This window comes from Mirounga angustirostris, unplaced genomic scaffold (assembly GCF_029215605.1).
Source record: "Mirounga angustirostris isolate CCGP_5_RB_7025 unplaced genomic scaffold, mMirAng1.0.hap1 SCAF_14, whole genome shotgun sequence".
In the NCBI taxonomy this organism is placed as follows: domain Eukaryota; kingdom Metazoa; phylum Chordata; class Mammalia; order Carnivora; family Phocidae; genus Mirounga; species Mirounga angustirostris.
This window is the reverse complement of record NW_026991722.1, coordinates 61,838,839-61,855,333: the sequence shown is the minus strand read 5'-3', so window position 1 is coordinate 61,855,333 and position 16,495 is coordinate 61,838,839. Positions and strand designations below refer to the sequence as shown.

Here is a 16,495-nt window from a genome sequence, read left to right as displayed (position 1 = left end):
CACAGGGATGCCCAGCTCACATTCTCCCTCCCGTCAATTTCTGTTGGTTAATTAGTCTGGGGAGGGCTGCAGCAGCCAGAGTGCGGGCCAGGGGGACAGGGGCTCTGGGTCCCGGGTCTCCTCTGGAATACTCAGCAAATAAGGACAAGAACCGCTCAAGCTGTACCAGATGGACAAAGGGCACGCCCAGGACCCCTGGCCACAGAAGGGTGGTGAAGCTTGTCCAGACACAGGGATACACGCCGAATTCCCCGTGACGCCTACACAGCCACTGTCTATAGGACGCCACCAGCGTCTTAGGAAACGCTGTCCTGGTCCCAGAGTAAAGGCCACAGCTTTGTTGTAGGAAAACTCCTTTGTCGTGGGTTGAACCGTGTCCTCCTAAAAGATACGTTGGTGTCCTTACCCCCGTGACCTATGGATGCCAGCTTATATGGGCACAGGGTTTTGCAGACCTTGCAGTTAAGAGCAAGTCACGGTGCAGTAGGAAGCACCCTAATCCAGGGACTGGTTTCTTTTTTGGAAGGCAATTTGGTTTTATCTATCAAGGTTTTCAATGCACTTGCCTTTTAACCCAACAATTACATTTCTAGAAATCTACCTGACATAAATGCATATATAGAGTCCTGGGTCCTACAAATACAAGCTAAACCTACCGATGCCCCCCAAACCCCAAAACAAAGTATCTAGGGGTCTTTTCAATGACACCTAAAGTCAAGAGGACCACCTTCGGGCGCCTGGGTGGCTCAGTCGTTAAGCGTCTGCCTTCGGCTCAGGTCCTGATCCCAGAGTCCTGGGATCGAGTCCCACATCGGGCTCCCTGCTTGGCAGGAAGCCTGCTTCTCCCTCTCCCACTCCCCCTGCTTGTGTTCCTACTCTCGCTATCTCTCTCTCTGTCAAATAAATAAATAAAATCTTTAAAAAAAATAAAAATAAAAAGAGGACCACCTTCAAGCTTGAAGGTCACTAACAACAAAGCTGCTTGCAAATGTAACTGCAAAGTCTGGACAGATGAACATGAGCAAGGTATTATAATAGCTAATTCACACGGCAAGCCCAAGTGTTCCACATGATCAGTTGCTGAACGTGAAGAAAGGCATATTTTGAGAAGCAATTTAGGATCCAGCAATCATTTGACAAATACTGAGGAAATAAGGAGATCCAAACATCCTTAGAAGAGGAGAGAGATTGCACATTGGCCCCTGGGAGGGCGTCCTGTGAGCACAGAAGCAGAGACTGGAGCCATGTTTGCAATGTTGTGACTTGTAAGAAGAATATCTATTTAGCCATTCAGATGAGAAAACTTGTTTCTCATATACATGTCTTTGTCCAGAGTGACAAAGGTGTCGCATCATGTTAATGAAGATGTGGGCTGGTCACCAGGACAACCAACCTTGTGATCAGAGGGTTGGAACTTTTGGTCCCACCCATGACTTCTGAGGACGGGAGAGGGGCTGGAGGTTCAATCGATGGCCAATGGCCAATGCTTTCAACAGTCTAGCCTGTGAAATGAAGCCTCCACAAAAACCCTAGAGGACAGGTTCAGCCTGATGTGTGGAAGTAGAGAGAGCAAGGGGGTTGCAATGCCTGGAAGGTGGCCAGAACGTGGCAAGAGCTCAGTGCACACCGGCCTCTTTTGCCTTCTATCTTTGGTAGGCTTCGAATCGGCCCTTTGGATTGTTTTTCATGCACTCTGGGTTCAACCCCTGCCTCACTTAAACCATCTGCTCTAGATCTTGTCCTAGAGTGATCACACGCGGGGACACCAGCTCACACTCTGAGCAAGGCCATGGCACCACGTGGACGGTGCTGGCCCTCGGGTGCTTCCCAAGTGCCACCAGGTGGGCGCCAGGGAACAGAGAGGGGAAGGGCCTTGCCTAAGGTCACACAGCTCCAGAGCCTGGCGCTAGGCACGTCCAGACGGGAAGTAGGACAAGTCATCTCTCCGAGCGCACCCGTCGGCTCTGCATGCAAGTGCCTTCCTGTCGTCCTCTTCCCTCAGACCTCTGGGCCTGGCCCTGACCTCCACACCTGGACTTGGGGTGGCCTTGGTTAGGGAGCCTGCTGAGGCAGATTCCAGAGTGAGGCTGAAGGGCACGTCAGGGGCTTGGCTAGATGGGAACTCACAGAAGATTGGTGTGGGAAGAGGGGGTCTGGGGGGTGTGTGGAGGGTGTTCACATCACTGCCCCACAGCTGCGTCCCAGCAACTGACTGAATCTGTCTGGGCCCCCACTTCTTCTGTAGAACTGGGGCTCACAGTGCTTTGTTCCCCAGGCTTTGGTGAGGATAAACCAAGACAATATACAATAAGCACCTCGCCAGTGTTTGGGACAGAAGCAGCGTCCATGAAGACAGATCTCCCGAGGACTGCTCCACAGGAAACTTTACTGAGCACCTGCTCAGCTGGGCACGTGCTTTTGAACATCAGAGACCAAGTGCCTGGCTTCAGGGAGCTGCCCTCCAACACGATGACTCAGAGCCACCCTGGGCCAGTTACACAACCTCTCTGAGCCCAGTCTCCAGCATTAAACCGGGGACATTCCTGCCTGGCTGATAAACGTCAGGCTGTGTAGACATGCGACGGTACAGGGCCTGACCTGGAAGCCGTGGACCCTACAAGTACCCGGCTCCATTTCCTGCCCAGCTCTCCTCCCCATAGCACCACGACAGTGGACTTGGGCCTTGGGCCTTACCTCTCTTCTCAGTGGTGATGACGGGGCCCTCCAGCGGCTCGACCAGCCCTGCCTCGTCTTGGCCGGCAGCCTGAAGATGTATGCCGACTCTGGGGCCAGCTCAGTGCCCATGAACTGCCTCACCGTGGCACCCACCTCCACCGTGGTGAACGTGCTGGGGCTGCTGCCGGCCAGGCGGTGGCGATCTGGTACCCTGCAGGGGGGACAGGAGGGCCATGCGTCAGTGACATCACCCTCAAATGGCACAGAAAACCTTCCTCCAGCCCCTCAAATGGCACGGAGTGACTTCCCCTCTCTGTTCTGCTCACCACGTACTTGTTGACAGGCCACACGCCTTGATGGGAACCTGGGCCCCTGGACACCGGACTGCATCTATCTTGGCCTCCCCCCAAAGCCCTTGCCTTGCCCAGGGCAGGCACTCAGGAAAGATGACATGAATGGAGGGGCAGGGTTTCAGGTCCCCGCCAACACTGGTGAAGGATTCTCTTCTCTCAGCGGGGCCTGATTTTCAGGTTTCACAATAATGACTTGGCCATTTTCGAACACGGACAGGGATCAAATGATCATTCTGTAATCCCCCCAGCAATGCAAAGCGGCTTGCAGCGGTGTGTCCCTCCACTGGCTTCAGGCCCCTGCTGGTGAGATGATCTTGTTCCAGGTCTCACTAATTTCACCCCAGGGCGCACGATCTACCCACAGCTCACAGCCAGATGCTATGGGTGTGACCGGGCTACCGTGCAAAGAGAGATGTTCTGTCCCCTTCTATGACCTCCCCTAGCACAGGGTAAATGCCAACCAGAAAGCCATCATGTGAGGCACCGAGCCTGCGTACCCCTTTATTTTTTAACACCAATTAGGAAATTACCAGAGGATCCCGGACACAGGATTCTGACTAGAATTTTACAAATATAACAGATTTCAGGCCACGCCATTTGTTCCATTTGGCGTTTTTGTGACGGGCACCACCTAGGCCAAGATGTGGGGCATTGGCGGGGCCCCTGTGACAGGCGGCATGAACACAAGTGGGCAGTGGGAGGGAACGACGGCTATTGCAGAGCAGGTGCGCCCATGGAGCACAGCCTGGGGTCCCCCTCGGTCAGCAATCACACAGCCCTCCTGCTCCCCTTCCGCAAGCCACTCACCTCGTTCTCGCTGAAAACAGTCACACTGAGGCTATTCAAAACCACGATTTCTAGTTGGCTAAACAGAGGGTCGTACGCCTAGCAGTGCCTTCTGGGAATCTGCAGAAGGGAAGAATGAGTTCTATCAATGCAACGATCTGTGTGCAGACCGTGTGCAAGACCAAAGGAGGGGGTGATCAAGAAGAATCCAAAGATGTGCCTGGCACTTTTCCAAAAAAAGAAGCAAAAATGTGAGCTGGTGTCTAGCTAGGACTCAGGTGGCAAAGTTCCCAATGCCATAACATACACACTTCAAATGGCAGGTTCCTGGGACTAGGGACTCCCCTGGGATGGAGCCAGGAGTCGCAGCAGACTCATCTGACGAGGAGTTAAGATGCAGTTTTCCAAGGGCTTCTGAAAGAGTCCCCTCAGGGGCCTTCAGTTGTTCCAGATGTTTTGAAAGACAGCCATTGATGGTTTCTGAAAGAGCAGGCCCCTGAACACAGTGAGAGGGCGTGCTCTGACACTGTGAACCAGATCCTTCACTGAAGTCCACAGACCCAGGGAGAAAAGGGGCAAGTCGGGAAAGGCTTCAGCTCCTCAGGGAGAAGGCCACGGGCCTCACTCCCAAACATGCCTGGGAGGTACGGCTAGGCCCACCAGCACCACAGGCTGTCCCGGGTCCTTTCATGTCACCTGCCCCCCACTCCATGCCTGCAACCCCTGAGAATGTTCCAGCAAAAAATAGGCTTCATTTATGGGCACAGTTTCCACCCAGAACTGTAATGTGAACTGTGTCTAATTTAGTAGGAGGTAACCTGGTTAATGCGGGTTATGCTCTGAAGTATCTACTTTTTGATTATAACAAAGAACAGAGGAACAGAGCTCTCAAAATCACACTGTAAAAGTCTGGGAATAGGAATATTTAATGTCAAAAGTTCAAAGAAAAATAAGGCTGGGGCTCTTGGAGTCTAACAAAATACAGTCGTCTAAATCTTCTCACACGGCAGTGGGTTCTCTTATCTTTCATTTCATTATACTGACACTGAATTTATTTGAACAAATCTGTACACAAAACAAAAAGCTAAAGACCCTACAACCCCCCAATAAGACACTGATTTTCACTTACCAGCCAAGCTATCTTTAAATAAGACCCCTGGCTCGGAAAGGCTGCATGTAAAACTGGCTCTTTCAGTCCGTGCTGCTGAAAGTCCTGCTGGAAGCTTTTTGGGAGAAACTTGACAGCACATATCAGGCTGGTCACTGCCTGTCACTGAAGAAGTTCACTTCTGGGAAATGTCCTGAGAGGATCATCCTGTACTTGGTAAGAGCTTTACGCATAAAGGTGCTCACGAAAGGTCATATGGAAGAACTAAAAAGACAAAGGAAACAAACTAAATGTCCCTCAATAAAAATTCTAACTGCTCTACATTCCCTCCCCGTATTGTCATTTAATCCTCAAATAATCCCTTTCACAGATATAGAAACTGAGGCTCAGGGCTAGGAAGTGCCAAGATACACAGCTGTGAGCAGGAAGTCAGAATTAGAACCTAGCTCTGTGAAGGAAAATATCACCAAATATGGACTGGACTCCTTTCTTTGTCCACATTCAGGCCCTCCTCCCGCACCCTCCACCCCCAGCCCTGGCCATCTGGTACCTACCTAGTACCAGACTCCATAATTCAGACAGAAGCAGGTCCTTCCTGTTAAGAGAAAAAGGCATGGTCATCTCCCAACCTTCTCCAGGCCGCCCCCTCAGTGACCCTGCCCCTGACCATGAGCTGGATGCGGGGAGGATGGATCGCCCTCACGGACAGGGCACACAGCGCCTGCCCTGGAGTGGCAGGAGCAGGGTCCACAGTGCGCATGTCCAGAGCCAGCGTGGTATGGCCGGCGCTCAGAGAGGGCAGAAGGGTTGCTAGAGGACGTCCTGATTCCCAAGGACCCCTCTGGTCTCTTCTGTATCTTTGGCCTACACCACGGCCTGGCACAGAGGCCGAGCTCCATGGATAGTTACTAGACACACAGACTGAGCTTCTCTGAGCTTTAGTTTCCTCACCTCTAGAATGGGGAAAAGGATTGTCCCTATCACGCTCGGTTACAGAAGGAATCAAGTGGGTCAACACACATCAATGGCCTCACCGACAGCAGGGACTCAATAAACAGTCTTTGTTATTACAAATAACTCCAAGGTGAAAGTAAAAGGAGAGACAAATCCAGGGTCTGGACTTTCTTTATTCAAGTCAACTGGCTTATGCAAACCCAGAGCAGAACACGGTGGACAGTGACTTAAAACGAACCCGGTGAAATGTCCAATCAAAGGACATACAGTGGCTGGAAACACAACACCCATCCATGTGCCTAAGGACAACAAAGACCAAAAGTAATGGGACAGAAAAGATGTTCTGCGCAAGTGGGATCCAAGAGAGAGCTGGAAGGGCTATAATCAGACAAAATAGAATTCAATGCTGTTTAAACACATACCAACATTTGTGAGAGGCACCAAAAGTGGTTCTAAGAGGGAAGGTTAGAGCGATACAGGCCTGCCTCAAGAAGGAAGAGAAGTCTCAAACACACACCCTAATGTGACACCTTGTGACCTAGAAAAAGAAGAACAGAGCCCAAAGTCAGTAGGAGGAGGGAAACAACAAAGATCAGAACAGAAATAAATGAAAGAGGGACTAAAAAAAAAAGAGGAAAGATAGGGTGCCTGGGTGGCTCAGTTGATTAAGCATCCGACTGATGATTTCTGCTCAGGTCATGACCTCAGGGAATTGATACCAAACCCCGTGTCAGGATCTGTGCTCAGTGTGGAGTCAACTTGGGATTCTCTCTCCCTCTGCCTCTCCTCTTGTGCACTCTCTCTCAAATCAATCAATCAATCAATCAATCTAAAAAATATATATAAAACAAAATTGACAACTTTAGCTACACACACCAAGAAAGAAAAAGAGGGGAGTAAAATCAGAAATGACAGTAGAGATATTACAATGGACACCACCAAAACAAAGCCTCAAAGGGACTACTGTGAACAGTACACAGCAACAATTTGGACAACCTCAAAGAATCAGCAATTTATTTATTTATATTTATGTTTCAAATTTTTATTTAAATTCTAGTTCATTGTGGTGCCTGATGGCTCAGTTGGTTGAGTGTCTGACTCTTGGTTTCGGCTCAGGTTGTGATCTTAGGGTCATGTGACTGAGCCCCACGTCAGGCTCCAGGCTCAGCATGGAGTCTTCATGAGACTCTCTCTCTCCTCCTCTCCCTCTGTCCCTCCCACTCGTGCTGCCTGTCTGTCCCTCTCTCTCATATAAATAAAATCTTAAGGGCTCCTGGGTGGCTCAGTTATTAAGCGTCTGCTTTCAGTTCAGGTCATGAACCCAAGGTCCTGGGATTGAGCCCCGCATCAGGCTCCCTGCTCTGCGGGAAGCCTGCTTCTCCCTCTCTCACTCCCCCTGCTTGTGTTCCCTTTCTCGCTGTGTCTCTGTCAAATAAATAAAATTAAGAAAAATCATAAGTAAATTAAAGTAAATAAATAAATAAATTCTAATTAGTGACATACACAGTATAACATTAGTTTCAGGAGTAGAATTTAGTGACTCAACACTTACATAAAGCACCTAGTGCTCATCGAATCAGCAATTTAAAACCTCCCAAAAACCAAGTTCCAGGACTAAATGCCTTTAATGGTGAATCCTACCATTCAGGGAAGAATTCATACAATCCTTCTCAAACTTTTCCAAAAAACAGAAGAGAAAGCTTGTAAGCTCATTTCCTGAGGCCAACATTACCCTGATACCAAATCCAGACAATGACATTCCAAGGAAAGAGAATTACAGGCCAATATCCCTGATGAACATAGAGGCAAAAATGTTCAACAAAATACTAGCAAACCAAGATCACCACTATGCTGAAAGGATCATATACTATGATCAAGTGGGATTTGTTCCAGGAATGGAAGGAGGGTTCACACATGCACATCAATCAAAGTGATCCAACACATTAACAAAATGAAGAATAAAAATCATGTGATCATCTTGAGAGATGCAGAGAAAGCATTTGACAAAACTTAGTATCCACTTATGATCAAAATTCTCAACAGAGTGGGTAGAGCGGGAACATACCTCAACATGATAAAGGCCACATATGACAAGCCCACAGATAACATTATATCCAATAGCGAAAAGTTTCAGCTGTTCTTTTTTCCTCTAAGATCCTCTATGTTAGGAACTTTCCTGATCTTTCCTCGCCACTTTTATTCAACATAGTATTGGAAATCCTAGGCAGAGCAATCATGCAAGAAAAATAAACAAAAGGCATCTAAATTGGCAAGAAACAAGAAAAACTGTCACTATTTGCAGATGACATGGTATATAAGGAAAACAAAGACTCCACAGAAAAACTGTTTGAACGAATGACTGAATTCAGTAAGGGTATAGGATACAGTATCAATACACAAAAATCTGTTGTGTGTCTATACACTAATAACAAATTATCAGAAAAAGAAATTAGGAAGATGATCCCAGCTGAAGTTGCATCAAAAAGAATAGAATACCCAGGAAGAAACTTCACCAAGAGGTGAAAACCTATATACTGAAAACTATAAGACGTTAAGGAAAGAAACTGAAGACAACGCACGTAAATAGAAAGACATTCCATGCTCACGGATTAGAAGAATTAATAGTGTTAAAATCTCCATACTTCCCCAAACTATCTACAGATTCACTGTACTTCCTATCAAAATTCTAATTCCATTTTTCACACAAATAGAACAAAGGATCCAAAAATTTGTATGAAGCCACAAAAGGCTGAATAGCCAGACCAATCTAGAGAAAGAAGAACAATGCTAAAGGCTGCACACTCGCTGATTTCAGACTATTACAAAGCTAGAGCAATCAAAACAATCTAGTATTGGCATAAAAACAAACACACAGATCACCAGAACAGAAGGGAGAGCCCAGAAGGAAACCCAAACATCTATGGTCCAGTACCTATGACCAAGGAGCCAAGAATATACAAGGGGGAAAGAACAGTCTCTTTAATCAATGGTGCTGGGAAAACTGGACAGCCACAAGCAAAAGAATGAAACTGCACCATTATCTTACGCCATACACAAAAATTAACTCAAAATGGATTCAAGACTTGAATATAAGAATTGAAACCATAAAACTCTTAGCAGAAAACATAGGGAAAAGCTACTTGACATAGCTCTTGGTAGTGATTTTTTTAACCTAATACCAAAAGTAAAAACAATTAAAAAAATGTGGGACTACATCAAACTAAAAAGCTTCCAAACAGCAAAGGAAACTATCAACAAAATAAAAAGGCAACCTACTGAATGAGAAAACATTGGCAAATCATATATCTGATAAGGGGTTATTATCCAAAATATAAAGAGCTCATGCAACTCAAAAGCAAAACAAAACAAAACCACAAAAACAAACAAACAAAAAACCCACAAGCAATCTAAGATAAAAATGGGCATATCCAAATAGACATTTTTCTAAAGAAGACATACAGATGGTCAACACTAACATGAAAAGATGCTCAACATCATTAATCATCACGGAAATGCAAATCAAAACCACAATGAGATACCACTTCACACCTGTTACAATGGCCATTATCAAACAGACAAATAACAAGTTTTGGTGAAGATGTGAAGAGGAGGAAAACTCTTGTGCATTGTTGCTGGGAGTACAAATTGGTGCAGCCACTATGGAAAACAGTACAGAAGTGCCTCAAAAAAATTAAAAAGAGAACTACCATAGGATTCAGCAATTCCCCTTCTGAGTATTTATCTGAAGAAAATGAAAACACTAACTGAAACAGGTATATGCACCCCGTGTTCATGGCAGGATTATGTACAACAATGAAAATACAGAAACAACTTAAGTGCCCATCAGTGGCTGAATGGAGAAAGAAATTGTCGTAGATACACACAGTGGAATACTACTCAGCCATAATAAAGAATGAAATCTTTCCACTTGCCATTTCGATGGAACTTGAAGGCATTCTGCTAAGTAAAATAGGCCAGACAGAGAAAGACAAATACTATAAATCACTTACTTGTGGAACCTTAAAACAAAGAAAACAAAAACAAAAAACTGAGCTCCTAGAGAGGACAAATGGGTGACTGCCAGAGGTAGGGAGTTAGAGGTGGGAGAAATGGGTGAAGGGGGCAAAAGGAAAAAGAAAACAAGCCCAATTATACCATCTTTTATTTTATTTATTTATTTTTTTTAAAGATTTTATTTATTTACTTGACAGAGAGACACAGCGAGAGAGGAAACACAAGCAGGGGGAGTGGGAGAGGGAGAAGCAGGCTCCCCGTAGAGCAGGGAGCCCGATGCGGGACTCGATCCCAGGACCCCGGGATCATGACCTGAGCTGAAGGCAGTCGCTTAACCAACTGAGCCACCCAGGCGCCCCCATCTTTTATTTTTTTAATTAATTAAGCTGTATCTCCAATGTGGCTCATACTCACAACTGTGAGATCAAGAGTCTCATACTGCACTGACCGAGCCACCCGGGTGACCTGAATTATAGCATCTTCCAATGCTCGTTTTGAGAAAGACTAAAGTAATTTAATCTACGATATTTTGAGGGCTATGTATATATTTGGTAAACTTAGAAAGAACACAGACCTCAGAAACACACTCAGGTCTGTATCTGGTTCTAATATTTACTATGACATTGAGCAAGTTACTTCTTTTTTGACTATTTTATTTATCTGAGATAGAGGCCGACAGAGAGTTGGGCATAGGTTGGGGGGGACAGAGGGAGAAGCAGACTCCCCGCTGAGCAGGGAACCCAACACAGGGCTCAATCTCAGGACCCTGGGGTTATGACCTGAGCTAAAAGCAGAAGCTTAACCAACTGAGCCAACCAGCAGCCCCTACTTCACCTCACCTCTCTTGTGCCTGTGTTTCCCCAACTCTGAGGATAATATGAAAATTTACTTTTAGGGTAGCTTTTATTTTTAATTTTCTTTAAGAAAAATAGTTTTTTGAATTAAATGAGATAGAGGTCACTCAGAATACTCCTACACCAGTAAGCCCTCAATAAATATTATTTTTTTAAAATCTTATTCTGGGGCACCTGGGTGGCACAGTTGGTTAAGCAGCTGCCTCTTGATTTTGGCTCAGGTCATGATCCCAAGGTCCTGGGACAGAGCCCCGCTTTGGCCTCCACGCTCAGCAGGGAGTCGATTGAGGATTCGCTCTGTCCCTCTGCCCCTGCCCTTCCCTTCTCTAGCACATGCGTGTGCATGCTCTCTCTCTCTGAAGTAAATAAATAGGTCTTTAAAAAATCTTATCCTGAACATTTGGCTGTTGCATAATCATGAGCATTATAACTTTTTGTACTTGGGCAGTATGTATAGTTTACCAAGCACTTTTATACACATTTTCTTATTTGAGTCATGAGATGGTCCTGGGAGAAGAATTTATTGTTTCTATTTTATAGAGAAAAAAAAGCAGACTAAGAGAAGGGGTGTGCTTTGTTCAAGGCTGCAGAGCTAACAAATGACCTTCTGATTCTCAGTCCAATGGAGGAGAAAAAAATATCCAAACACTGTATGAAGAGCCGAAGAAGGGCATTATATTATGATAAAGGAATCAATCCAAAAAGATGACGCAACATTTGTAAATATTTACCCACCCAATAGAGGAGCAACTAAATATGTAGAGCTTATATGAACAAACCTCAAAGGAGAAATGAGCAGCGATCCTGTGGGGGACTTTCATATCTCATATCAATGGATAGACCATCCAGACATAAGATCAATAAGGAAATATCAGCCTCAGACAACAAGGTAATTAGAGGGACTTACCTCCGTCCAAAAACAGAATGTATTCCTCTCAAGCACACGCAGAACACTCTCCAAGCTAGACCATAAGTTAGGCCACACGACAAGTCAATAAATTCAAGAAGCCTAGAATTTTCCAAAATGATGACTGAAATCAAATCAAACATCTTTTCAAACCACAGTGGTATGGAACAAAAGATCAATTACAAGAAGAAACCTGGAAATGCACAAACATGCAGCTTAAACAACATGCTACTGAACACCAAATGGGTCCGTGAGCAAACCAAAAGAGAAACCAAGAAATACTTTGAGACAAATGTAAATGGAATACAACAGAGCAAAATTAATGGAATGCAGCAAAAGGGGTTCCAAGAATGCAGCACTTGGCTGGCTTAGACAGTGGAGCGTTGTGACTCTTGATCTTGTGGCTGTGAGTTTGAGCACCACACTGGGCATACAGCTCAATGTATTTGTTTTTAAATATTTCATTTATTTATTTGACAGAAAGAGAGAGACACAAAAAGATTGAGCACAGGCAGGGGGAGCGGGAGAAGCAGGCTCCACCCACTGAGCAGTGAGCCTGATGTAGGGCTCCATCCCAGGAACTTAACATCATGACTTGAGCCAAAGGGAGAAGCTTAACTGACTGAGCCAGCCAGGCAACCCTTCAAGCTTACTTAAAAAAAAAAAAGTGGTTCTAAAAGGGAAGTTTATAGTGATACAGGCCTAATTCAAGAAACAAGAAATGTCTTGAATAAGCAACCTAACTTTCCACCTCAAGGAAACAGAAAAAGAACAAAGGAAGCCCACAGTTAGTAGAAGAAAGGAAGTAACCTATCAGAACAGAAATAAATGAAATACAGACTATGAAGAGAATAGAAAGATTTAAAAAAAGACAATACAAAGGTCAACAAAAGAGCTGGTTCTTTGAAAAGAAAAAAAGCTGACAATTTTTCAGCTAGACTCAAGGTAAAAAAAAAAAGAACGAGGACTCATAATCAGAAATGAAAGAGATGTTCCCATTGATACCATAGACAAAGGCTCATAAAAGACTACTATGAACAATTACACCCCAACAAGTTTGACAATCCAAAAGAAAAGGATAAATTCCCAGAAACACACAAACTTCCAAGACTGAATCATGAAGAGACAGAAATTCTGAACAGACCAATTACCAGTATAGAGATGAAATGGCGAATTAAAAACCTCTCAACAAACAGGAGTCCAGGACCAGATGGCTTTCCTGGTGAATTCTACCAATATTCAAAGAAAAATGAATACCAATCCTTCTCAAACTTCTCCACAAAAACAAGAGGAAGGAATGCTTCCCAACTCATTTTAGGAGGCCAGCATTGCCCTTATCAAACCCTACCAAGATACCACAAGAAAAGAAAATTAGACCAGTATCTGTGACGAACATAGATATAAAAATCCTCAAGAAAATATCAGCAAACCAAATTCAACAATACAGGAAGAGGTATGAGCAAGAAAGATTTATTTCAGGGATGCAAGGGGGGTTCAACATCCACAAATCAATCAAACCAATAGGCTGCATTAACAAAATGAAGGATAAAAATCATATGATCATCTCAACCGATGCAGAAAAAGCATTTGACAAAATGCAACACCCATTTTGATAAAAACTCTCAACAAAGCAGGTATACAGGGAACGTAACTCAACATAATAAAGGTCATACCTGAGAAGTCACATCCTATGCAATGGTGAAAACCGAGTGCTTCTCCTCTAAGATCAGGAACAAGACAGGGATGCCCACTCTTGTCACTTTTATTCAACATACAGTTGACGCTTGAATAATGCAGGGATTAGGGGTGCCAAACCCCTGTGCAGTTGAAAATCTGAGTATACTTTTGACTCCCCCAAAACTAAACTACTAATAGCCTACTGTTGACCCAAAACCTTATCAGTAACACAAAGAGTTGATTCACACATATTTTGAATGTTATATGTATCATAGACTATATTCTTACAACAAAGTAAGCTAGAGAAGAAGAATGTGATTAAGAAAATCCCGATGGAGCTTGGGGCACCTGGGTGGCTCAGTCATGGAGTGTCTGCCTTCGGCTCAGGTCATGATCCCAAGGTCCTGGGATCTAGCCCCGCATGGGGCTCCCTGCTCTGCGGGGAGCCTCCTTCTCCCTCTCCCATTCCCCCTGCTTGTGTTCCCTCCCTCGCGGTGTCTCTGTCAAATAAATAAATAAAATCTTAAAAAAAAAAAAAAAAAGGAAAATCCTGATGGAGCTAGAGTGTATTATGCTAAGGAAAATAAGTCAGTCAGAGAAAGACGAATACCATGTGATTTCACTCCTGTGGAATTTAAGAAACAAAACAGATCAATATATGGGAGGGGGACTACAAAGAACAGAGAAGGAAACAAACTATGAGAAACTCTTGATGCTGGAAAACAAACTGACTGTTGATAGAGAGGAGGTGGTTGGGGGTTGGACTCACTGGGTGATGGGGATTAAGGAGGGCCCGTGTTATGATGAGCACTGGGTGTTGTCTGCAAGTGATGAATCCCTGAATTCTCCTGAAACCAATATTGTACTGTATATTAAATAACTAGAATTTAAATACAAATTTGAAAAGACAAAAAAAAAAAAGAAGATCGAAAAGGACAATACATTTACAGCAATGTCTGTATTTACTGGGAAAAAAAAATGTATTAAGTGGACCACACAATTCAAACCCATGTTGGCCAAGGGTCAACTGTACTACTGGAAATCCTAGGCAGAGCTATTACACACACACAAAAATAAATAAAAGGCATCCAAATTGGAAAGGAAGAAGTAAAGGTCACTATATTCAGATGACATATTATATGTAAAAAACCCTAAAAACAACACCAAAAAAAAATATTAAAAGAAACAAATTCAGTAAAGTTGCAGGATAAAAAGTACATAAAAATCTGTTCCATTTTTATACACTAATAATGAACAGGAAAATAAATTTTAAAAAATCGTATTTAAAACTGTATCCAAAAAACCCCAAATACTTGGGGATAGATTTAACCAAAGAGGTGAAAGCCTATACACTGAAAACTACAAGACATTAAGGAAAGAAACTGAAGACAACACAAGTAAATGGACATTCCATGTTCATGGATTAGAAGAACTAAGTGTTAAAACATCTATACTACCCAAAACCATCTAGAGAGTCAATGCAATTCTTAACCAAATTCCAAACACATTTTTCACAGACATAAGGCAAAGAATCTTTAAAATTTGTATGGAACCACAAAAGACTCTGAATAGCCAAAGCAATCTTAAGAAAGAACAAAGCTGGAGGCATCAGGCTCCCTGGTTTCAAACTCTACTTACAAAGCTATAGTGATTGCCGTCATGCTGGCATAAACACAGATACACAGATCACCAGCCCAGAAGAGAGAGCCCAGAAGGAAACCCACACATCTATGGTCCAGTACCTTATGACCAAGGAGCCAAGAATATACAAGGAGGAAAAACAGTCTCTTTAATCAACGGTGTGGGAAAACTGGACAGCCCCATGCAAAGGAATGAAACTATACACAAAAAATAACTCAAAATGGTTTCAAGACTCGAATATAAGACCTGAAACCATAGCTCTTAGCAGAAAACACAGGGGAAAACCTGCTCGACATAGGTCCTGGCAGTGATTTTTCTGGATCACCCTCCAAAACCAAAGGCAACAAAAGAAAAAAAAGAAAATAAGCAAAACGACATCAAACTCAAAAGCTCCTGCCCAGTAAAGAAAAGAATAAAAAACAAACAATGTGATTAAAAAGTGGAAGGATAAGGAAGACGTGATCCATATATGCAATGGAATATTACTCAGCCATCAGAAAGGATGAATGCCCACCATTTACATCGACATGGATGGAACTGGAGTGGATTATCCTAAGTGAAGTAAGTCAAGCAGAGAATGACAATTATCATATGGTTTCACTCATATGTGGAACATTAGGAATAGCATGGAGGACATTAGGAGAAGGAAGGGAAAACTGAAGGGGGTGGGAAACAGAGGGGGAGTCAAACCAGGAGAGACTATGGACTCCAGGAAACAAACTGAGGGTTTCAGAGGGGAGGGGGGTGGGGGGATGGGTTAGCCTGGTGATGGGTATTAAGGCAGGCACGTATTGCATGGGCACTGGGTGCTATATGCAAACAATGAATCGTAGAACACTACATCAAGAACTAATGATCTGCTGTATGGTGACTAACATAAATCAATCAATCAATCAATAATAAATTTTAAAATTTAAAATAAATAAAGAAAAAAGAAAATAAAGAAAATCTGTCAAGCAACAAATGTTCATCTAGCACAGACCTCCTTCAGTAATGAAGGACACATCGACATTCCCTGATAAACAAAACCTGAGAGAACCCCCTGCTGTCACAAGCCCTGCAAGAACTATTAATCTTTTCTTTTTATAAAGATTTTATTTATTTATTTGAGAGAGAGAATGAGAGAGAGAGAGCATGAGAAGGGGGAGGGTCAGAGGGAGAAGCAGACTCCCTGCTGAGCAGGGAGTCCGATGTGGGACTCGATCCCGGACTCCAGGATCATGACCTGAGCCGAAGGCAGTGGCTTAACCAACTGAGCCACCCAGGCGCCCTGCAAGAACTATTAGAGGGAGTCCTTCAAGCAGAAAGGAAAAGACAACACAGTAACTCAATCTTCCATGGAGAAACAGTTACAGAGATGAATATACAAGCAAGTATAAATGTGTAAGTGCATAAAATGTATATGGGATAAACGTATAAGATATATTCTTTTCTTCTGATTTACAAGAAATCTACATGAAGTCAATATCAATTGGTGTTGATCAGCTCACAATGTCGAAATGTAGAAATGCGGTATGTAGGACAA

At 43.8% G+C, this 16,495-nt stretch overlaps 1 protein-coding gene across 1 annotated transcript in view; it reads right to left on the bottom strand.

Moving 5' to 3' along the window:
• The window catches only part of LOC123842162 (protein sidekick-1-like), a 53,837-nt gene that overhangs the window by 34,741 nt on the left and 2,601 nt on the right, over positions 1-16,495 (bottom strand). Inside the window, exons 3-6 of the mRNA XM_064577996.1 lie at positions 5,478-5,518; positions 4,945-5,187; positions 3,837-3,935; positions 2,695-2,887 (exon numbers count right to left, since the gene is read on the bottom strand). Coding sequence (XP_064434066.1) covers positions 2,695-2,805 — 111 coding nt within the window. The 5' untranslated portion in view covers positions 2,806-2,887; positions 3,837-3,935; positions 4,945-5,187; positions 5,478-5,518. The remainder of the gene's footprint in view (positions 1-2,694; positions 2,888-3,836; positions 3,936-4,944; positions 5,188-5,477; positions 5,519-16,495) is intronic.